The following is a 23,854-nucleotide window of genomic DNA, read 5'->3' as shown; positions in this document are numbered from 1 at the left end:
TGTATCTAACCCCGTGTTGTCCCTGTCCTGAGGGTGTTTGATCAGGACAGTGTAGAGGGAGCTTTACTCTGTACCTAACCCTGATGGTTGTGGGATCACCCATAAATATTGCCCTCTGGAGAATGGAAGGTTCAACATTGTTAACATCAAGATTCTTTCATTTGTGGTGGATGTAGAGTCTAAGGCCATAAATCCCCACCAGTCACCAATAAACCCATTCAGGAATTCAGGAGAAATCACTGAGAGTAAAGACAGTGCTCCCGTAGGGAGTGAGGAAATGACCAGCACAGACACTTCGCAAAGCAAGGACATATAATACAAATTTTACATTTATACAGCACCTTAGATGGCTCAGTGATGTACAGTACAACAGGAGGAGACTCCTGCAGATATTGAGCTGTTTCTGTGCTGCAAATCCTATGTAATGTGAAATATTTGCTGAACAAAACCCTGTGGAGGAGTTCACTGAGGTCAGTTGTCACCTTGATGAATAATTCCTTCTTGGATCACTTGTGTCACTATCCTTTGTTGCCTGAATTCGGGATAAAGTGGCAATTTCGCAGTTAGTTCACGATTAGTGTTAGCCCTCAGCAAGAGACTGAGGCTGAGAGAAATACCAACACCCTGGTGAAGAGGCAATTAGCTCGTGTGGGTGTGACAGACGGTGGCCTAGGGGGAGGAAGGGCATAAAATGCTCTCCACGGTATTCAGATTGAGCGTGAATAAACGTGCCAGGAGTAACCGCCTGTCAGCCTTCCCAAGTCTGCAGCCACTTCACTCCGAATCGTGATGTTTCATTATTTCCGTTTGGACAATAGACTGGTGGCACATTGACTGAGGGCACTTTGTGGGAAGGGGTGGGTGTTGGTTGGGGCCACCTGAGGCCTAGTCTATCTGCACAGCCTTAGTGCTATCATTTTTATTTTCAGCCAGCTGAACTCAAGCCGCCCTGGACCAATCTGAGCTGAATTTGCCTCTGCCCTGTCTCGGACATTTATCCCATGATCTGTGGTCACATTCTTTGTGGCCTAAAGTCCAATTAGTGTTTTGGAATGTGTGACAAGGGGGCTGCTAATGGTTACTGTGGAAACGTAAAGTTCATCTTCATGAATAGCGCTGGTATAAAGATATCTGAGTGCAGACAGCTGGCAGAGAGCTCTGACCTACTTTGCTTGGTACACTCGCTGTCTCATTATCTGATTACTCCCCTTCTGACTGCTATTTTATCCATTTTATGACGTTAGCTTCCAGCAATCTCTGGGATTTTAGGGACTAAAATGTCGTTTCCTATCCTGTAAGCCTGGGATCCTTAGGCAGGGCTGGTTTCCCTCCCTCTGTCCCTCAGGTATTCCCTCCCTCAAATGCTTGTTCTCTCCCTCCCTCAGCAAGTCACTCATTCCCTCCTTCCCTCACTCATCCCCTCCATTTTGCAGCCCTTCCCCCATCCATCTCTCGGGTATCGTCTCACTCGGAGAGCAGCCCATTTCTTCTTTCTCTCATTCGCTCCCTCAGTCAGTTCTTCACTCCGCCCATTCGCCTGTCTTCCTTCACCTTCGATGCCTCGTTCTCCCTGTCCGTCACCCAATTATCTTTATCGAATGATGTTGCCCACAACAGGTCTGCGGTGAAAACAGTGAAGGCAATTGTCATTATCATTGGCTGCGATTTCAGTAGGTTACTGTAACTCCCTGACAGACTGCTAACAGTTCTTTCTAGAGCACAGAGCAAACAGACCCAAGAATCTATTTATAGTTTGCCACAATAAGATGGAAAATTCAACTCTGCAGTTATTTTCAGAACTGGAAGATATACTGTCGCAGCCTGGGGAGAGTAAAGGACAGAAAATTAGCAAGGTTTTAACAGGAATGTCAAACCAGATCTGATCTGCTTTCTCCAATCTCGTTGGAAACTGAAGAAAGATTTCTCGGGGAGAAAGGAAGAGACAGATCAGGAGACTCAAAGACACAGAGGAAGGCAAACCGTACAATAGGTTATGATGAAAATAGAGAACATTAGTGGCCACTGAGTAAGACAACAGTTAAAAGTTCATCACCCTTTTGCATTGAGAGCAGAGGTGGATGATGTAAGACTGAAAACGGGTCAGAGGCTTATGGAGATGGGCAGAGAAACAGTGAGCCAAGGTAACTGAGAGACAGGGGAACTGTCAGAGAGTCCGGGGATGGAAAGAAATAGGACGGTTGAGGGTGTGGGAGAGTACGTGCTTCCCAAGCAGTTGGCATCTGTGAACTCTTGCTTTAATTACACCCTACGCTCATATGCAGCTGGCATGGCGCCAAACCCAAAGGGGTGACCTATTTTTTGTTCAGAAAGCAAGGCGTGTTTTGAAAGAAAGGATAAATTGGAATCACAGCCAAAGGGGTTTGCAGGTCAGGCCTGCAAAGCTGTAGGCTGAGAACCACCACACCTCTCTCTCTCGCGCACACACACACACATACACACGTACGCATATACACACACGCACACTCATACACACGCACATGCGCGCACACACACATACACACACACGTACACAGACACACACATACACACGCACGCTCTCTCTCTGTCTCTCCCTCTCTTTCTCACACATACACGTACACACACACACACACACACGCACACAAACTCACACACACATACAGATACACACATGCACACACACACACACATGAACACACATGCATACACACACATGTGCACACACATATACATGCACACACAAGCAGACACAGACTCAGGCACACACATACACGCATGTACACACACACACAAACACGCACGTGCATATTCACATGCACACACACATACACATGCAAACGCACACACATGCTCACACACAGTCACTCACACGCACACATACACATATACACGCACGCACACATGTACATGCAGACACATGCGCATTCACATACACAAGTACATAAACAGACACGCACAATCACACATACACGCACACATGTACACACACAGATACACACAAATGACCACACACACACGTATAAATGCACACGCATGCAGACACACACACACAAACTCTCACATACATACACACATACATGCACGCGCACACACACATGCATACTCACACACACAAAGGCACACACACACATGCACACACACAGACACATGCACATTCAAGCACACACACACAGACACACACACATACACACATGCACACACACGAACACGCACATGCATACTCACATGCATGCACACATACACACGCAAATACGCACACACATGCACTTGCACATGCACACACATGCTCACACAGTCATGCACTAGCTCACACACACCTATACACGCACACAAATGCGCATGCACACACACATGTACACATACACACTGAGACACACATGTGTACGCATGCATGCACACATGTACACATACACACTGAGACACACATGTGTACGCATGCATGCACACATACACACACACGTGCGCACACACACACACAAACATTCAGCTGTTACACTGAGCTGCCATGTTGTCCTCTCCACCAACCAATCAGCACTAAAACAATGGGCAGAATGGTGTTCTGTGTGCGGGATCCCCCAGCTCAGAATTAATCACACTGTGGGCTCAGAATACTGGGATTTTACTGAGTGTGTGTTTTTCAGCTCTCTGTGTGGCTCCTTTGACTAACTACAATAAGCATTGAATGGGACTTCCAGGAGATATGCTTACATTACCAATCATTCCTTGAATCTTTACATGCAAATTTAGAGCAGGAGCAGGCCACTTGGCCCCTCAATACTATTCCACCATTCTGTCAGATCATGGCTGACCTAATTACTTCACATGCTCGCCCACTTTTCTCTGACAACCTTTCACCCCCACCTTTATCAAGAACCCATCCACCTCAGCCTTAAACAGACTCAAAGACTCTGCCTCCATCTTTTGAGGAAGAAAAATCCATTAGCCTCAGGACCATGTGAGAGAAAACCAATTCTCCCTCTCTCTGCCTTAAATGGGTGATCTCTTATTTTCAGTCAGGGGCTCCTTGTCCCAGACTCTCGTAAGAGTCATAGAGACACACAGCACGGAGACAGACCGTTCGGCCCAACCAGTCCCTGCTGAACATAATCCCAAACTAAACTAGTCCCACCAGCCTGCGCTTGGCTCATATCCCTCCAAACCTTTCCTCTTTATGCACTTATCCAAGTGTCTTTTAAACATTGTAACAGTACCCACATCCACCAACTTCCTCTGGTAGTTCATTCCACACACAAACCACTCTCTGTGTAAAAACAAAAGTTGCCCCTCGTGTCTTTTCTTAAATCTTTCTTCACTCACCTTTAAAATATAGCCCCTGGTATTGAAATCCCCTACCCTAGGGAAAGGACAACTGCCATTCACCTTTAAACCCCTCATGGATTTATAAACCTCTGTAAGGTCACCCCTTAGCCTCCTACACTCCAGGGAAAAAAGTCAAATGAGGGAATGTCCTTTCTCCATGTGGCCTATCGAGGCCTCCTCAATCTTAACTGCTTTAATCAAGCCGCCTCTAATTCTTCTAATCTCTAGTAGATCCAAGCCTACCCAGTCCAATCTTTGCTCATTCCAGGTATCAGAGATAATGGGAACTGCAGATGCTGGAGAATCCGAGATAACAAAGTGTGGAGCTGGGTGAACACAGCAGGCCAAGCAGCATCTCAGGAGCACAAAAGCTGAGGTTTCGGGCCTAGACCCTTCATCAGAGAGGTCTAGGCCTGAAACGTCAGCTTTTGTGCTCCTAAGATGCTGCTTGACCTGCTGTGTTCATCCAGCTCCACACTTTGTTATCTCTCATTCCAGGTATCAGTCTGGTAAACTCTCTGAACTGCCTCCAATGCGTTTACACCCTTCTTTCAATAAAGAGGTCAATATTACACCCAGCAATGTTGCCTGGAATCTGCATGCATGCATGGCAATGGTATCAGGGAGAGAAAGCTCATGGTAATCCCTTGATCCTCTGTAAATGCACAGAGCCCTGGCCTTCAGTCTGTCCACATTACTCAGATAGCTGTTTTTCTACAAAGCTCCAACTTTTGATCCAAGGCAAGTCCAGTCTGAGGAAGTAATGGGAGGTCAGCTCGGACAAAGGGAAGAGGCTGAGACGCAAGTGAAAGGGGTCTGAGGGCATGGGCTCCCTCCTAGGGATAGCTCACCAACTGCACTCACCATGAGGTTCGAGAAGCAGGAGAACCCGACCCAAGTCACAAGTTACAGTTTCCTTTCATGTTTTTACCTTTTGCTGCCTCGATAAGTTTTAAAATGTGTTCAAAGGAAAAGCAAAAGATCTTCAGGCTCCTTGCGAAATCAGTCCTCGGTGTATTTCTAAACACGTAGTGTCTTTTTTTGAGATGTTTGAAGTCAAAATGCCATCTTCAACACACAAGTGGAAGGGATCCACAGGGTGAGATTTTCACTGAGTGTGAGACATCCCATACGTTTCTTGTTCTGAAGCAATCGCAGGAAGACTGCTCAGCTCTGGGAAGAACTGGTGCTAAGATGGGTATTTGATCAAAAAAACACTGCTCCTGGGCCCTGTGATTAGTTTCCAAACCCACAGCAATTTTGTGAATCGAAAACACGATTTGAGGGTGGACTGTACAGAGTAGAAAAGGTTGACTCACGCGATGGTGGAAGTTCTCACTGATAATGTTACTCGTGCAGTCAAGATCAATGCATCTGCACTTTCGGTACTACAGATCCATGATCCACAGGGTGGGGAACACAGATATCCCCATGAGTTGGTGCAGTGAGAATTACACTTCTGAACTTTGTGGAGTGTAACAGCCTCTGTCATAGAACATAGAACATAGAACAGTACAGCACAGAACAGGCCCTTCAGCCCACAATGTTGTGCCGACCATTGATCCTCATGGATGCACCCTCAAATTTCTGTGACCATATGCATGTCCAGCAGTCTCTTAAATGACCCCAATGACCTTGCTTCCACAACTGCTGCTGGCAACGCATTCCATGCTCTCACAACTCTCTGCGTAAAGAACCTGCCTCTGACATCCCCTCTATACTTTCCACCAACCAGCTTAAAACTATGACCCCTCGTGCTAGCCATTTCTGCCCTGGGAAATAGTCTCTGGCTATCGACTCTATCTATGCCTCTCATTATCTTGTATACCTCAATTAGGTCCCCTCTCCTCCTCCTTTTCTCCAATGAAAAGAGACCGAGCTCAGTCAACCTCTCTTCATAAGATAAGCCCTCCAGTCCAGGCAGCATCCTGGTAAACCTCCTCTGAACCCTCTCCAAAGCATCCACATCTTTCCTGTCGAATGGAAGCAGTTCCTGGGTGAATTGTGCAAATCAAATTTTCATACGTTGTTAGTGGATTAAACATTTTGGCCCGGAGTGATGTTGATTTTGCACATTATGTTTCGACCAGAGTCTGAACTGGTTTATGAGGTTGTTTTGTAGGAATGTTGAAACCTGAGACAGTGTCTCCATTGTATTAGCAATTTTATGTGAACGATGGCCTTGAGTTACAGAAATGGTGATGTTTACATCAGATGGAGGTCTATTATGCTTGGAAAGAATAATGGAATAGAGACAGTGTTGCAACTTGAAATCAAACATTTGTTGGAACATTGTGTTGCTCACACAGTAGATCAGGGAATAGATGGCATTTAGAAGTGGAGCTCAATTATGCAAGTTATTGAACCACTCTTGTAGAGTCACTTTCTCTACGAGAATTCTCACAGTGATGCCAGTATACTAAGAACATCATTCAGAGCTGTCAACGCAACATGACCTTAAATAAGTTCACATTGTACTCTATTTCCAGGACTTTACTTCATCTATTTCTATCCTTCTGTAACCGTTTCACAACTTGCTTTCCCACCTATCTTTGTGTCATCAGCAAATTTAGCCTTGGCCCCATCACTTAGAGTAACAGAGTTGTACTGCACAGAAATACACCCTTCAGCCCAACTCAACCATGCCTAAATTAATTCAGTCCCATTTGCTAGCAGTTGGCCCATATCCCTCTAAACCCTTCCATTTCATGTACGCATCCAGATGCCTTTTAAATGTTGTAACTGTACCAGCCCCCACCACTTCCTCTTGGAGCTCGTTCCATACACGCACCACCCTCTGCATGAAAACATTGTCCCTCAGGTCCCTTTTAAATCTTTCCCCGCTTGCCTTGAACCTATGCCCCTCTAGTTTTGGACTCCCCTACCCTGGGGAAAAGACCTGGACTATTCACCCTACCCTCATGATTTTATAAACCTCTATACGGTCACCCCTCAGCCTCCAAGACTTCTATAAATTGATAGCACTGATCATGTGGCAGAGCACTCATTCTCTTGCACCAACTAAAAATACTGCTTTGTTTCTGCCTATTTCCTATTTCCTGATAGCCAGCTGATCTTCTATGCCTGTGCCAAGACTTTTATTAGCTTTTTATTTTCCAGATAACCTTTGATCTGACACCTTATCAAGTGCCTTCGAGAAATCCCATGATTTGTAACAGCCAGTTTCCTGTTATCCACAACACGAGTTTTCCAAACTCCCACAGACCACTTACACATGATCTCCCTTTCACAAGCCATGGTGACTCCGCCATGATTACCTTAAATGTTTCAAAGCACCCTACCATCACATCATTCACAATAACTTCTAACACCTTCTCCATGATTGATGTGAAGTTAATTGACTAGCACTGCTGCCTCAAGCACCAGGGACCTGGGTTCAATTCCACCCTTGGGTCTGTGTGGGGTTTGTACATTCTCCCCGGGTCTACATGGGTTTCCTCCCACAGTCCAAAGATGCGCAGATTAGGGTGGACTGGCCATGGGAAATTGTCCCATAGTGTGTCAGTTAGGTGTGTTATCCATAGGAAATGCAGCCGTACAGGGATAAGGTAGGGGAATAGGTCAGGGTGGGATGCTATTCAGAGGGCTGGCATGGACCTGTTAGGCTGAATGTTCTGTTTCCACACTGTGGGGATTCTGGTAATTGTCTGCCTCCCTCCCTTTTTGAATAAAAGAGATAGTCACTATTTTTCAATCTAATGGAAACTCCCATGCATCTAGAGAATTTCGGAAAAATTAAAATCAGTTTTCTCACTTGACACTTCCTTCATGATCCAACGACTTGCTCAGTCTCACTCTCCTGGTGATTGCAATTTTCTTCTGATCTTCCATTTCCTGAGAGAGAGCTATTTCTGAGATGTCATACTTATCCTCTCCAGTGAAGAGGATGCAAAATATCTGTTTAATTCAGCTGTCTTCTCTTCATTTTCCATTGTTAATTCTCCAGACACACTTCTTGTAGGAAGAGTTAACTCATAAACTCTCCAAAGTGCTTAGATTGTGAGGCAACGAGAGCTGGCTATACAGGGGTACCATGCCTGTGCCACTGGGAGGTGGTGCGTGTGGATTGGTCGGCTTAAGTGGGCGAGGGGCGAGAGGAATAGAAAGCCAAATGACTTGTGGTTCTCCTCCTTCCCACAATTTTCATTCAAAGTTTGGATTTGTGCTCTCATCCATGTCTTAGGTTGGAAGGAACATCCAAGGTTCTCTGGGATTAGGAATATAACCAATCCCGAAGGACAATCACGAGGGTTACATTAATGTCATTCTTTCTGGTGGTCTTGCCCACCTTCCCTGAGAACATCAAAAGGGCAGTGGATAGAGAACTACATCACTGAGTGTTATCCTGTGTGGACCTCATTGCTGTTCTATTAACTGGGAGATCGAGCCATCAAGTCATAGAGATGTACATCATGGAAACGGACCCTTCAGTCAAACCAGCCCATGCTGACGAGATATCCTAAATTAATCTAGCCCCATTTGTCAGCATTTGTTCCATATCCCTCTAAACCTTTCCAATTCATGTACCCATCCCCATGCCTTTTAAATGCCGTAATTTTACCAGCCACCACCACTTCCTCTGGCAGCTCATTCCATACATGCACCACCCTCTGTGTGAAAATGATGCCCCTTAGGCCCTTTTTAAATCTTTTCCCCCTCCCTTTAAACCTATGCCCCTCTAGTTTTGGCGTCCCCTACCCTGGGGACAAGACATTGTCTATTTACCTTATCCATGCCCCTCATCATTTTATAAGCCTCTATAAGGTCACCCCTCAGCCTCTGATGCTCCAGGAAAAATAGCCCCAGCTTATTCAGTCTCTCCCTGTGGCTCAAACCCTCCAACTCTGGCAACATCCTTGTAAATCTTTTCTGAGGTATATAACTAACCAGGGCCAGGTGATGTTTCAGAGTATTTCAGCACAGAGGGTGACTATGCTCCAGTGTGACAAGCTCTACAGGAATTATCTCAGGAATTGGGTGGGAAGCCAGCAGGAGATGTTGCTTCCCATAGACAGTTGAAAAGAGAGAGATATTGCTAAAACCATCACTCTCACGCTGAACAGGACCAAAGCAAGAATGCCAAATTCCAACCTGCATCAACAACTCAGAACAACAGGGAGAAAGCACTTTGATTGGTCAATCAATTCTGATTGGTGTCACCATGGCAAAGCTACATGTTCCTAAGCTTCTTGTTCAGAGGTATAGACAGAATGGACAGCCAGCGACTTTTTCCTCCGGTGGAGGTAGCTATTACGAGGGGGCATAGTTTTAAAGTGAGTGGAGGTAGATATAGGGGAGACATCAGAGGTAGGTTCTTTACTCAGAGTGTTTGGGGTGTGGAATGCATTGCTGGAGCAGGTAGTGGAGTCGGCCTCATTAGGGACTTTTAAACAGTTATTAGATAGGCATATGGATGATGTATAAGGTAGGGGTGGAGGTTAGATAGATCTTAGGTTTAGGGTAAAAGTTCAGCACAACATCATGGGCCGAAGGACCTGTACTGTGTTATGTTCTATGTTCTTGGTAATTTAAGAAAAGGTGCAAAATTCGAACAGAATCCTTTAGCTTCCAGAGACACATATGGCATATCTGGCAAGTGGAAATAAACCATCTCACGAGGTTGACTGATTATCTTCTATTAGTTAATTGTTTAGCTAATTAATGCACTTAGAATTGACCAGCAAGTGCTGCCCAGTCACGGGCTCACATCTAACTGTAGACTCTTTGTTTGCTGTTTTGCAACTGTGGTCTCAGTGAGTATCATTTGCACTCTACCCCCTACAAAGGGACATCTTGTTTGATTGGATCAGCAAACATTTGGAATTCAGCCGAAGTACCTGGTAAGACACCAGCCTAGGAATTGGTGAGACCATACCTAGAATATTAGGTGCCAGTTTGATCTCCTTATGAGGAAAGATTTCCTTACAATAGAGGGAGTGCAGTGAACATTTACCGTATTGATTCCTGGCTTGGCATGACTGCTGTATGAGGAGAGATCGAGCTGGTCGGGATTGTATTCACTAGATTTGAGACAACTGACAGGGGATCTCCTAGAAACCTACAAACTTCTAACAGGTTAGATGCAGGAAGGATATTTCCAATGGCTTGGGGAATCCAGAATCTGGGGTCACTGTTTAAGGGTAAGGGGAAGACCTTTCAGCACAGAGATGAAGAGAAATGTCTTCACCCAGACAGTGGTGAGCCTGTGGAATTAATTACCACACTATCCCAGGAATTGGTTAGATAAATCTTTGCTGCACTCTCTCTATAGCAAAAACATCCTTCCTCAGATATGGAGACCAAAGCTGCACTCATATTCCAGGTTTGGTCTTACTAATGTTTTGTATAATTGCAGCAAGACATCCTTGTTCCTGTACTTGAATCCTCTCGCCTATGAAGGCCAACATCCCATTTACCTTCTTCACCACCTGCTGCACCCGTGTGCCTACCTTCAGTCACTGGTTGAGATCAAAACATTACGTATTTTTAAGGAGGAGGTGGATAGAGCTCTTGTGGCTAAAGGGATTGAGGGATATGGGGTGATGGTAGGATAAGGGTATTGAGTTCGATGATCATATTGAATGGGGGAGCAAGCTCAAGGGGTCAAATGGCCTAATCCTGCTCCTACTCTATGTTTCTACAAGGCACAGGATAAACCACCACCAGTTGTCTCTTTCTAATGAGAGGGCAGCCCAATCGTCTTGTAGGACTATGGTGATTTCCCTCCCGGTAGAATGAATTATTTGTGACCATTTGAAATTTGGTATTCTTGTATTAGTCCTGATATGGGCATGACAGAAGGTATTGACTATGTATCTCTCTTTCCAACAACAGTTAAATCCTGTGGTACCAAGCCTCTGCTTTCACAACCTATTTTTTTGCTGTTGATTCAAGGCTATAATTAGATGAGCAGGTAGGCAATTGTTTGGTAAATTTTTAAGATCCATCTAGAAGGCACTTGTTTAAACTGGTACTGGGGAGATATGAGTATTGCATTGAATGTACAGCTCAACTAGTTTAACTCCTTAAGAGTCATTATATATTTATATGATATGGAAAAAGGCCTTTTGGTCCAACTCATCCGTGCTGACCAGATATCCTAAATTAATCTTGCCCCGTATGCCACCATTTGGCCCATATCCTTCCAAACTCTTCCTATTCATATACCCATCCAGATGCCTTTTAAATGTTGTAATTGTATCAGCCTCCACCACTTCCTCTGGCAGCTCATTGCGTACACACACCACCCTCTGTGTGAAAAAGCTACCCCTTAGGTCCCTTTTAAATCTTTCCCCTCTCACCTTTCCCCGCGCTCACCCTGAATCTACGCCGTCTAGTTTTGGACTCCCCAACCCTGGGAAAAGACCATGACTATACACCCCATCTACACACCTCATAATTTTATAAACCTCTGTAAGATCACCCCTCAGCCTTTGATCCTCCAGGGAAAATAGCCCCAGCCTATTCAGCCTCTCCCTCTAGCATTAACCCTCCAAACCCGGTAACATCCTTGCAAAACCTGTTTGAACCCTTTCTAGTTTCACAACATCTCTCACATAGCAGGCAACTCAATTTTCTGAAGAAGTGTCCTGGCCCGAAACGTCAGCCTTCCTGCACCTCTGGTGCTGCTTGGCCTGCTGTGTTCATCCAGCTCTACACCTTGTTATCTCAGTCTACAATTGGACACAGTATTGTGTAAGTCACCTCACCAATGTCCTGTACAGCCTCAGTAAGACATTCCAATTCCTATTATATAAACTCAGGCAACGGGTCTTTCTAGATCTGAAATTCAATTGAGCAGGATTGAGGGGGCCTGGGTGATGTGCTTCATCTGCAACATGTAGGGATTTATATTTAGGCGAGGAAGCCTGGGTCTATAAGAGAGTCAAGGGATTGATCATGAAAGGATCAAAAGCCACTTTTACTTAACCAATAAAAAGCAAGGCATCGAAAGCAACACAGGAGCTGCATCTAATCTTCCCACAAGTGAGCAGGATCTGAAAGGTTAACGGCGACGTGGGTAAAAACCCGGGGAAGAGTTTGGGAAGCAGTGTTTATTCACACATCCCAGTACCGAAACAAATGAGAAACCTAAGAAGCAGAAGGAGCTGATAGTAGGTTTGTAACATGAATGGTGGGAGGGACCAAGAAGCATCGAATTAAGTTTGACTCAACAGGAATGTGACCTAAGATAACAAAGTGTGGAGCTGGATGAACACAGCAGGCCAAGCAGCATCTCAGGAGCACAAAAGCTGACGTTTCGGGCCTAGACCCTTCATCACCCTCTCTGATGAAGGGTCTAGGCCCGAAATGTCAGCCTTTGTGCTCCTGAGATGCTGCTTGGCCTGCTGTGTTCATCCAGCTCCACACTTTGTTATCTTGGATTCTCCAGCATCTGCAGTTCCCATTATCAGGAACGTGACCTACGTTGGAAACAGTGCACGCACTAACAATGAAAGAAAGCTGACTGGTACTTACTATAAAAATACTGAAGTACCTGTCATGGCTCTATGCACTGAGGTGGGACAGAATGGAAAGGGTGGCAATGACCTAAAAACGTTTGGGAAGGTGGACAGTGATTAGTCGTCGAGAGATTTACTGGGGCCTGAAGTGGACAGAACGTAAAGGATTAGTCTCGGTGTGAAATCTCCACCGACCTGGAGCTGTTCTACCAATCAATACCACCAGGACAGACTTGGGCCTCACTCTACATCCTGCCCATTCCCCATAATCCCCGCGTAACCAAAAACTCAGTCTAATCCAGCCTTAAATACTCTGAACTACGGCACATCCACAGCTCTCTCAAGGCAGAGAATTATTCCGCATCTAACCCCGTGCTGTCCCTGTCTTGGGAGTGGTTGATGGGGACAGTGTAGAGAGAGCTTTTCTCTGCATCTAAGCTTGTGCTGTCCCTGTCCTGGGAGAGTCTATTGGGAACCTGGTGGAGAAAGTTTTACTTTCAGTTTAAAAGTGTTTAAACTGTCTGACAGTTTAAGACTGTCAGCTCCTCAAGCGGAGGAATGTCTCATCACCTCAGTCCTAACTAATGAGGCCCTTATCCTGACACCCCAATCAACCAGGTGAAACCAGCTCCTGGTGTCAAGCTCCTGCCGAATTGTGTGTTTATCCAGGAGCTGAGCCCTGGCTCCAAGGCCAGACAGTCTCTTCCATTCAGCCTTTTTTTTTCAGAGGGAAACCCGTCCAGGTTAGGGGCTGATCTAGTGAACCTTCACTGTGCTCCTCCAAGGACAGTCCTTTACAGTAAAACTACACCTAAGCTGTATCCCGACCTGCGCCATTGTAGTGAGGGAGGGATGGTTTGTCGCGGGATGAGCGACCATGAATTCCTTCAGCCAATTTGAACTAAAAGACAGGAAATTAACAACGGTAATATCTTTCCTTTAACGAAAAGGTCTATGAAGCGGAGGGGAGGGCTATTTTGAGAAACTGTCCAACTTTTAGAAGTTTTTAAAAAAAGGTCAGATTTGTCCCGCAGAGGTTACACAAAACATCCCCCGATGATTAGACTTACAAATCAGACTGTTTTTCGAGATATGTGGGTGATTACAGGAATAATGAACTCTGTGAACCAGTCCCATAGTCAGGCCTCTGGTCACCATGATAACATGCAGGAAACAGCACTCCCTTTTATCACACAATCTCCGGAGTGCTTGCTATGTTAAACATTTCCATTCAATTAGCACACCTTGTTTTTTGCTTCTATTCCAAAGGCTAGTATTGCTCAATAGAGCGTGTGCTGTAACAGAGAGATTTGCCGTGCCATAGCTCACTTCAACAATGTCCCTGCTAGGTTATTATTTGGAGTCTGTGTTCACATTTGTCTTTTGGCTAACATCTTTTGCTGGCTGCCAGCGCATTTCTCTCAAGGTCTCTGACCCAGTTGAGTGACCTGGTTTTCAGGAGGATTTAACTAAGCAGCCTAATTCAGTCAGTTGCTCTGGCTGCCTTTCAAACCATTATATGATGCAGTCTGGCTGTCTGGCTCAGTTAGAATCACCCAAGCCAGCAAACACAACACAGACTGAGGGTGCGGGGGAAAGATGTGCGCTCTACAGAAAGATCTCGCATTTTACACAGTGTCCTTCACAAGCCCGGCCCATCCCAAAGAGGCTGCACAGTCAATGAAGTCTAGTGACTATTGACACACAGGAAATGAGGCAGCCAATTTATACAGCGATGATGAGTGACTATCCAGCCTGTTTGTGATATTGATTGGTTCAAGGCAACAATTGTGCTGTTGAAAATTCCACGTCACCTGAGAGAAGACACTGCTTAATGTTCTGTTTGTGAGATGTGACCTCAGCCTTTTCTCCGTAACATCAAATATGTTCCCTGCAGTAGGAAAGAGGCCATTCAACCCAACGAGTCTCTCACTTACCCTCCGAAGAGATCCAACCCAAATCCAGTCCCCTACCTTATCCCTGGAACCCTGCATTTCCCACGGCCAATCCACCTAAACTGCACATCCCTGAACACCACCTGGACAAATCTGAGGTGATGCATTTTTGACAGTCAAGTACAGGTGGAAATTATACAGTGAATGGCAGAACCCTCAGGAGTATTGATATGTAGAGGGATCTGGATGTGCAGGTCCACAGATCACTGAAAGTGACAGCACAGGTAGGTAAGGTAGTAGAAAAAATCCAGCATGCTTGCCTTCATTGGAAGTTGGCATTGAGTATAAGGACAGACAAGTTATGCTGCAACTTTATAGAACTTCAGTTAGGCCTCACTTCGAACATTGTAGATAGTTCTGGTCACTGCACTACGAGAAGGATGTGGTTGTTTCGTACAGGGTACAGAAAATGTTTACCAGGATGTTGCCTGGCATGGGGGATTTTAGCTGTGAAGGAAGATTGGATAGACTGGGTTTGTTTTCACTGAACACAGGAGATTGAGGGGCTACCTGATAGAAGTTTATAATGTTGTGAGTGGCATGGAATAGAGCGGAAATTATGTGGAAGGGTGGAGGAGTCAATTACTAGGGGACACAGGTTCAATGTGAGAGGGGCTAAGTTTAAAAGAGATGTGCGAGGCAGGTTTTTCGCACAAAGGGTGGTGAGTGCCTAGAATGTGTTACCAGAGGAGGTGGTGAAAGCAGACACAATAGCAACATTCAAGAAACACCTGGACGAATACATGAATAGGAAGGGAACAGAGGGGTACAGATCTTGTAAGTGAAGACAGTTTTAGTATGGAAGGGCAAAATAAGTTGGCAAAGGCTGAAGGGCCTGTTCCTGTACTGTTATTTGTACTATGGGCACTTTAGCATGGCTAATCCACCTAGCCCACACATCTTTGGAGGAAACTGGGGCAAACCTATGTAGACACAGGGAGAACATGCATGTTCCTCACAGAGGGTCACCCATGGCTGGAATCAAACCCAGGTTCCTGGTACTGTGAGGAAACAGTGCTAACCACTGAGCCACTGTGCCCATGCTCACCTGTCTCTGTAGGCAGCTTTGAAGAATAAAAGTCATATTAGACCCAAAATGTTTTAATGCTGTTTCTCTCTCCGCAGACCTGCTGAGTTTCTCCAGCCTGCTCTGTTCTGTTGGTCAGTAGAGAGGAATAATGAAAGGACGCAAGGGAAATGCACTAGGCTTGTTGGGGAAAATGCCACAAAATCTTTGAATTGGCCATAATTGTGGCACATCAGAGGCACAGCGACCTCTGACATCAAGCTTTCTCTCAGTATCACACTGTGGGATTCGCCGATATCCCAAGTTACTACTTCATCCTCATTCTTTTTGTTTTCATAAACACCCAGGCAGCATTGCTTCTTTCCTTTGTTGTACAGTGTTATTTCAGAACAAAGTGAAAGTACAAAGCTATACAACAGGCACATGACAGCTCTTTACATAATAAACAATTGATGGTATAAAAAGAACATTCATAGTCAAATTTCTGACAGAAAGAAACAGCTTTACAATTAACACAAAACATGAAATATCAGGACATTTCTCTCGCTTATAAATACATAACGGTGTCAATATTTACAATACAACATGTAGACAATTTGTACAAAGTGCACGCTTACTCAAAGAGGCACTACCCCCTCAATATGACCATGGTGTAACCTCTTCCAGGATTTCTCTACCAACTAGCGCTGGGTGGGTGTGAACTTCGCTGAGCTGCTCGCATTTGAGATTGTCTTACAGAAAAAATCAAGAGATATTGAGGCAGGGACGGTGGGATCCACCCTCAATGATGTGTCAACAAAGCAATGGCATGGAGACTGGGTTAGAGAGACTGCCAAACCTGATGGTATCGGTTTGAGCTGAGTGCTTCTTTGATGTGGCTCCTTGTAATAAGTGCATTGCAATGCCAGTGCCCATCATCTGGTCTGGCAGAGAGCAGAACCAATGCAGGGACGAGGCACGCGCCAGGTTCTATGGAAATGGCATGAGCTAGGTATACCAGCAACAGCAAATTCACAACAGCATCAATGCTCCTCACATTCAAAGAATGAGAGATGATCTCGTTGGAACATGTCGGATTCTGAAAGGGCTTGGACAGGGTAAATGCTGGGAGGATGCTTCCCCCCCCATATGAGTGAGTTTACCAACAGACAGCATACTCTCAGAATAAAGGGACACCAATTTAAGACTGAGATGAGGAAGAATTTCTTCTCTCAGAGGGTTGTGAGTCTTTGGAGCTCCTTGCCACAGAGAGCTTGTGTATATTTAAGGCTGAGATAGATTCTTGATCGGCCGGGGAGTCAAGGGTTATGGGGAAAGGGCAGGACAATGCATGTGAGGAGTGTCAGATCAACTATACTTCTCCTGAATGGTGGAACAGGCCCCAGGGGCTGAATGGCCTACTTCTGTTCCTGACTCTTATGGGCTTGAACAGCATTACTTCTGAGCCTCTTAATTGGGCCCTGAAACTTTTACATCATTTCTAAATTAACAGATAACCAATTCCTTTGAGCTATCTCCCTGGACAATCTAAATTTCCTGTAAGAAACTCAGGTCCCAAATTTAAAAAGGTTGGTCCCATTGTTTAGCGGACAATGGGTCTGAAATGACCAAACTTTCTCCTGCTTTGTTAATTTCCCCACAAACTATAAAACGGGAGATGTCTTCTCTAGTACAAATTTAGGTCACCGCAAATACACACTATAAGGGACTGAACCTCTGGTATTTTCCCCTCATAGAGTAATAGAGCTGTACTGCACCGAAACAGACCCTTCAGTCCATCCTGTCCATGCCGACCAGATATCCTGAATTAATCTCATCCTATTTGCAGGCATTTGGCCCATATCCCTCTAAACCCTTCCTATTTATATACCCTGAAGTGTCGACTTCCCTCCTCCTCTGATGCTGCCTGACCTGCTGTGCTCCTCCAGCTCCGCACTGTGTTATTTCTGACTCCAGCATCTGCAGTTCTCATTATCTCCATGTACCCATCCAGATGCCTTTTAAATCTTGTAATTGTACCAGCCTCCACCATCTCCTCTGTCAGCTCATTCCACCCTCTGAGTGAAAAAGTTTGCCCCTTAGGTCACTTCTAAACTTTTCCCCTCACACCTTAAATCTGTGCCCTCTAATTTTAGACTTCCTTGCCTTGGGGAAAAAAGACCTTGGCTGTTGCAATTGGAAAACAATTGTTAGGGAGACGTGGGTATTGGGACAAGAGGTCAGTGTTTCTGTTTAAGTTGAAAAGGGATGATTGATAGCTGGCAATCAAAGTGCTGCTTTTTTGGAGAGGTACATATAACCTGTCACAAGGTCACAGTCACCTCTCAATATAGACTGAACGCAGACAAAGTCTGGATGTTCTCAGCTTCCCCTACAAATGCTTCAATTTGTGATATTTCTAGTGATAACTGACGTAGGTGGCTGGAATCAAACTCATTGTACCAGGTTGGAAGGCAGCATCTGTCTCATGAATGAGGTGATAGAAAACTTGACGCGAGGAGCTAGAATTCCAATACGGAAGATACAAACAGGGAGCAGGAGTTCCCAACTGGATTCCAACACAATCAGCCCAAAAGTGGCCAAACTAATGCAAAGCAAAACCAACCGAAGAATTTCAAGTACAAACTACCTCCAGCCTCCAAGATGTTTTATTTATTGGTTTTTAAACAAAGAGCTGGAGGCCATAGACACCATCCCCAACAGATTACCTTCCTGATGGGTGCTTTTGTAGTTCTTCAAGGAGGTTTTTAGAGTTAGCTGCTTCTTTTGTTAAAAAGTGGAAGGACACTAACAGGCACCTTTCAAAAGATTTTAATTTAAAACAAAAACACAATTCCAAAAGAACTGCCTGCTTCACATCAATGAAACCAGTAAGTGGCTCTGTGCAAATATTTTTAAGAGTTGTCTAGAACTGGGGCACTCGTGTTGTAGGTGCATCATGAAGTAATAGTGCTCACTTTTTGTGATAGACCCACATGCTGCTCATCAAACTGCACTGAGTTATCACTCTTCAAGATACAGTCTGCGTTGGAGATAGGTGACATTCTAAAACTGTTCCTGATTGCACTGCACATGGGCAATTTGACCTTCGCAATGTGTAAATGCATGTGAGAGTGAAGAACAGGGCAAATCCTGAAGACTTGTGCAATTTGACCCCAAACTGGAAACTCTTGGCCAATGATCTCTGTCCTTTTGGCCCGTGACACTCATGTATCAGGCGACTTTCCTTAATGTGTTCATGAGGTGTGAAGTGTTGACAATTACTGCCCATCCCCAATTGCCCAGTAGATAGTTAAGAGTCAACTGCACTGCTGTGTCTGGAGTCACATATAAACCATTGCCTCCAGCAACTCTAGTGAACCAGATGAGTTTTTAAGCATTACTAGGCTGACTCCACTTGAATTCACATTCCAGCATCTGCTGTGGTAGGATTTTGAACCCGTATTCCCAGTGAGTTACCTGAGTCTCTAGCTCAGGAGACCATCATTTCATGATTGTGCAGCATTGGCGAAAATAGAAGAATCTTCCCACCTTTTGGGGGAAAACTATTGGAGGTTTTCTTGCTACAGCAAAGTCAAACTAATGTTTTGTTTTGTGATGAGAATGGAAAGTCAAACTAATGTTTTGTTTTGTGATGAGACTGGATTCAGATGGAGCACTGGGACCAAATTCTATTGTTTCTCCTCTGGGAGCTGGGAAGACAGGAGTATCCTAGGAGTACCAGGTTTAGGCGCTGGGAACAATAATTCCACAAGACATGACAGAGAACTAAAAGCATGGGAGTGATCAAATCCTTGTTTAAAACATCAGCTGGAGTATTCTGGCCAGCTTCGGACACCATGGTAGGAAGGGTTTAAAGTGGATGTCGGGACGTGTGTGAGGGGGAGTTTGAGGGATGAGGGACCAGTTCTGAAGATGGTTTGGAAGAGGACTGCTTTCCCTGGAAAATGGGAGGAAATCCGATAGCATGGTGTTCAAAATCGTGAGGGCTTCTGCACAGTGCAGACAGGGAGACAGTGAGCAAACAATTGGTGAAAGCTTGGAGAAGCAGAGGAGAACAATTTAAAATGGCTGGGGATATCAGCAATGGCAACTTGAGGAAAATTGTTCTTATCACGAAACTGGGATTCAGAACACGCTGTGTGTCGAGTGTGGTAGAGATAATCTCGATTCGTGGCTTTCGACAAAGAATTGGAGAGAAAATATAGCCGGTGGACCATTGAGGAATGTGACCAGGTGAGTTGTTTCTACGGAGATCCACTACAGATGGTCCGAATGGGCTCCTGGTGCACGATCACTCTTCTATGAACTGGGAGTATTTGGGAAACAGTGCACAATCCCAGTTTTGTGGTAAAAATGATTTTCCTCAAGTTGCCATTGCTGATATCTCCAGCCATTTTAAATTGTTCTCCTCGGCTTCTCCAAGCTTCACCAATTGTTTGCTCACTGTCTCCCTGTCTGCACTGTCCAGAAGCCCCCACGATTTTGAACGCCATGCTATCGGATTTCCTCCCATTTTCCAGGGAAAGCAGTCCCAGCTCTTCCAAACCATCTTCAGGCCTGGTCTCTCATCCCTCGGGCTCCCCCACTGCACTTAGTGGCCAGAACACAAGCAGGGCTTCCAACCTGTGTTTGTGCTTCTGGGGAAATGGAAAATAACTCAAAAGCCATGATGTGAAATATAAGGTGGAGATGCCAATGTCAGACTGGGGTGGACAAAGTCAGAAGTCACACGACAGCAGGTTATGGTCCAAGTGACTACACCTGACGAAGGGGCAGCGCTTTGAAAGCCTGTGACTTCAAATAAACCTGCTGGTCTATAACCTGGGTGTCGTGTGACCTCTGACTTTGTCTGAAATATGAACACATCTCTCTCACCGCCACACAGCGCCAGGCCTGCTCAGTGTGCCGTGCCACCTCAATCTCACCCTGAGCTCGGCATTGAGTCGGCTTCAGACACTGAGAGACAAGTTGGAATCAATGCAAGTGCACCTTTTGAGCGGACTCCTGGAGGCAAAGTAATGACAGAGATTGGAAAACAATTGTGGCTTCAAGGAGGGGGTGGGGGGGGAGGTGGACTTTTTTTGCTGATGATTTCCGCTCCAATGAAGTTACAAGCAACAAATCACTTCCAATCCTTTGATGGATGCCACCAACTGAGCCACACATAGGTGAGATGGACAAACAGCATGGCACAGTCGGTTGTAAGAACAGCAAGTCTTAGGCCTGAAGTCATGTCACGCAGAGAACTGGACTTCTTTTGGTTCTGGATCTTACGGATCACCCGCTGAGCAGGACCTTGGCGGGGAGATCTGATGATGCCTTAAAATCTCAGGAGGTCCTCAGCATCTCGGGTCCACACTGACCAAATCCCCGACGTACTGGAGGTGCAGGAGACAACCCGGCCCACTCCAACTCACCCCTCAGTGAGGGGGTGGGGGCGGGGGACAGGACAGGAGATGGCCCTTGCACAGTCTGAGACCATTCGGGGTGACCACAGCCCGCACTCGGGGTGTGTGTGTGTGTGTGTCCCCGCCACCCTCACCCCTCGGCGGGGCTGACTAAGCCGCTGCCGTCGTGCCGCGAGAGCTCGTCGGCAGACTGCACGGTGCTCCGCTCGAGGGCCTGCAAGTAGGCCGCGTTCACGGCCTGGAGGCTGAGGCCGGCCCGCGTGCTTTGGTGCTTGTGATCCCCACTGGGGACGACGTCCTGCTCAGAGGCTTCCAGATGTCCAGCCCGCTGGTGCCGCAACGCTCTCGCGTCCGGGATCGCGCCCCCATTCCAGAGCTCACCTTCGCCGTGCCCCCCGAGGGCGGGATCCCGATGAGCCGGGAGGCCCTGAGCGCTCCGTTGCTCGCTGGCGGGGCTCGACCGGACCTTGAGGCGCAGCTTGTGGGGGAGGGCCGTGCGCCGGAGCTCCTGCGGCCGGCTGCCGCACAGCGGCGCCGCATCGCGCACCAGGCCGCGGGCCCCGCGCCCGGCGGCCGGCCACGGGCCGAGGGGGCTGCCCTCCCGCCTCTCGGTCGGGAGGCGGCGGCGCGCGGGAGAGTGGCCCTCAGGGCCGCGGGCGCCGGCCCCTGCCCCGGCGAGGGGCCCCGAAGCGGTGTCCGGGAGGGGGTGACCTTTGACCCGGCGGGCCCCGGGGTCCGCGCCGTCGGGGGCGCGCGGGGGAGGCGCTTCCCCGAGCCCGCCCTGGACGGCCAGCTGCGTGTAACCGGCCCTGGGGCCTACCTGGTTAGGCTGATGCTCGGCGGGGGAAGGGGGCGGGGACGGGAACGTGCCCCCCGCCCGGGAGGTGTGAACCCGAGGCTGCTCCGCGCCGGCGGGGGGCCCCGGCTTACACGTCGCTGGGCCTGCGTGACCGATCGGGTCGTCGCGGGCCCTCGCCCCCTCGGGCTCCTTCAGCGGGCCCTGCAACTCGTCCCGGTGCATCGCCGGCTCCGGGCTGTCCCTGGCGCTTGACGACACGTCGGAAATGTCCGAGAGGGAGCCCCGGGGCGAAGACTTGCTCCCGGCCGCGGAGCCGCTCCCTCGGCTCGAGTGCTCGGCCTCTGAGGAGTCGGAGTGGAGGAGGGAGCCGGGGCCGTTGGAGTACGCACCGTAGTAGGGGCTCTTCGGCGCGTAACCCGCGGTGGTGATGAGGCCAAACCGCAGCTTCAGGGCCAGCAGCTCCGATCTGAGCCTGACGTTCTCCTCGTTGAGTGCCAGCACTTGACTCTCCAAGACCAGGTCGCTGATCCTCCTCTTCTCCCGCGATCGCTTGGCGGCCTCGTTGTTCTTGCGCCTTTTCTCCCAGTAAGTGGCATCTTTCTTCTCGTCGGAGATGAACTCCCTCTTCCTGCGCCCGGAGCTGCCGCTTCTGCCTTTCCCTGGCCTGTTTCTCTGGGCTAGCCCGTCACTGTAAGGCCCAAGAGTCTCTGAGAGGCACAGGGGAGCCGAGGCCAGGCTCTCCAGCTCAGAGTAGTAACCAGATTCCATCCCTGGGCAACAGCTCAGAGGCTTGCTCCTACAACTCAGCTTGGAGAGCAATGCTTCTATCCATTTTGAAGTGACGGCACATTCCTCCCATCGGGCCTGAGGGGACACAAAACATATTGGCTTTAATAGTCATTCAGCAATTTCATGTCCAACCACCAACAGAAGACAAAAACGGAGAGAACATAAGAGGGTGCAACTAAGTGAAGATCCTCTTCAGAGGATTCCAGGCCAGTGTACAAAATGGTACATAAAAAACCTGAAAGAACTGCGGATGCTGTAAATCAGGAACAAAAACCGAAGTTGCTGGAAAAGCTCAGCAGGTCTGGCAGCATCTGTGGAGGAATAAAGAGTTAATGTTTCAGGTCCCTCGACCCTCCCTCAGGGATGTTCTGAGGAACTGGATTTGAGACGTTAACTCTGATTTTAAGTGGCCCAAGTCCCATTTGTTTTCCAGCCTTTTCACTGGAACCAGAATGGGAATTCTCTTGATCTCTTCATGGGACGCTGGGTGTCACTGACCAGTGTTTATTGCCAGTCCCTGTCTGTCCTTGAGATGCTGCAGTTGGGGCTGGAGCTCTGGGGTTCTAACACAGGAATGGCGATATTGTCATACATCATGGTGATGTTGGGTGTTCCCACACATTATCTGATTTTTTGCTTTAAGGAAGTCGTGTTTGGAAGCTGCTGTTGAAGGAGCCTTGGCGATTTGTGGCAGCACAGCTTGTAGATAGTACACACTGCTGCTACTGAGCACTGGTGGTGAAGACAGTGAATATGGAAGGTGGTAGATGAATTATTTTAATCAAGCAGCGGCTGCCTTGACAAGTACACTGTCAAACTTCCTGAGTGTTGTTGGGGCTGCACTCCTCCAGGCAAGAGGGGAGTATTCCATCACACTCCTGACATGTGCCTTGTAGATGGTGGACAGGCTGTGGGGAGTCAGGAGGTGAGTTACTCGCCGCAGCATTCATAGACCCTGACCTGAACTTTACCCACAGTGTTCATATGGCTAATCTAGTTCGGTTTTGGTAAATGGTGACACCCAAGCTAGTGCTATTAGTGATTGTGGTCGAGGGGAGATGCTCTCCTGTTGGTCATAGCCTGGCACTTGT

The 23,854-nt window shown here is 47.1% G+C and overlaps 1 protein-coding gene across 1 annotated transcript; it reads right to left on the bottom strand.

Annotated features, from left to right (window-relative positions):
* Positions 1-294: 294 nt before the first annotated feature.
* LOC125447441 (nuclear factor interleukin-3-regulated protein-like) lies at positions 295-22,954 on the bottom strand. Its single transcript, XM_048521778.2, has 2 exons — positions 21,557-22,954; positions 295-1,619 (listed from the first exon to the last, which is right to left on the bottom strand). The coding sequence occupies exons 1-2, from the start codon at positions 22,740-22,742 to the stop codon at positions 1,513-1,515; spliced, it is 1,293 nt and encodes a 430-aa protein (XP_048377735.1). The 5' UTR covers positions 22,743-22,954; the 3' UTR covers positions 295-1,512.
* Positions 22,955-23,854: the final 900 nt, after the last annotated feature.

This window comes from Stegostoma tigrinum, chromosome 35 (assembly GCF_030684315.1).
Source record: "Stegostoma tigrinum isolate sSteTig4 chromosome 35, sSteTig4.hap1, whole genome shotgun sequence".
Classification (NCBI taxonomy): Eukaryota; Metazoa; Chordata; class Chondrichthyes; order Orectolobiformes; family Stegostomatidae; genus Stegostoma; species Stegostoma tigrinum.
This window is presented reverse-complemented; position numbering and strand designations above follow the sequence as displayed.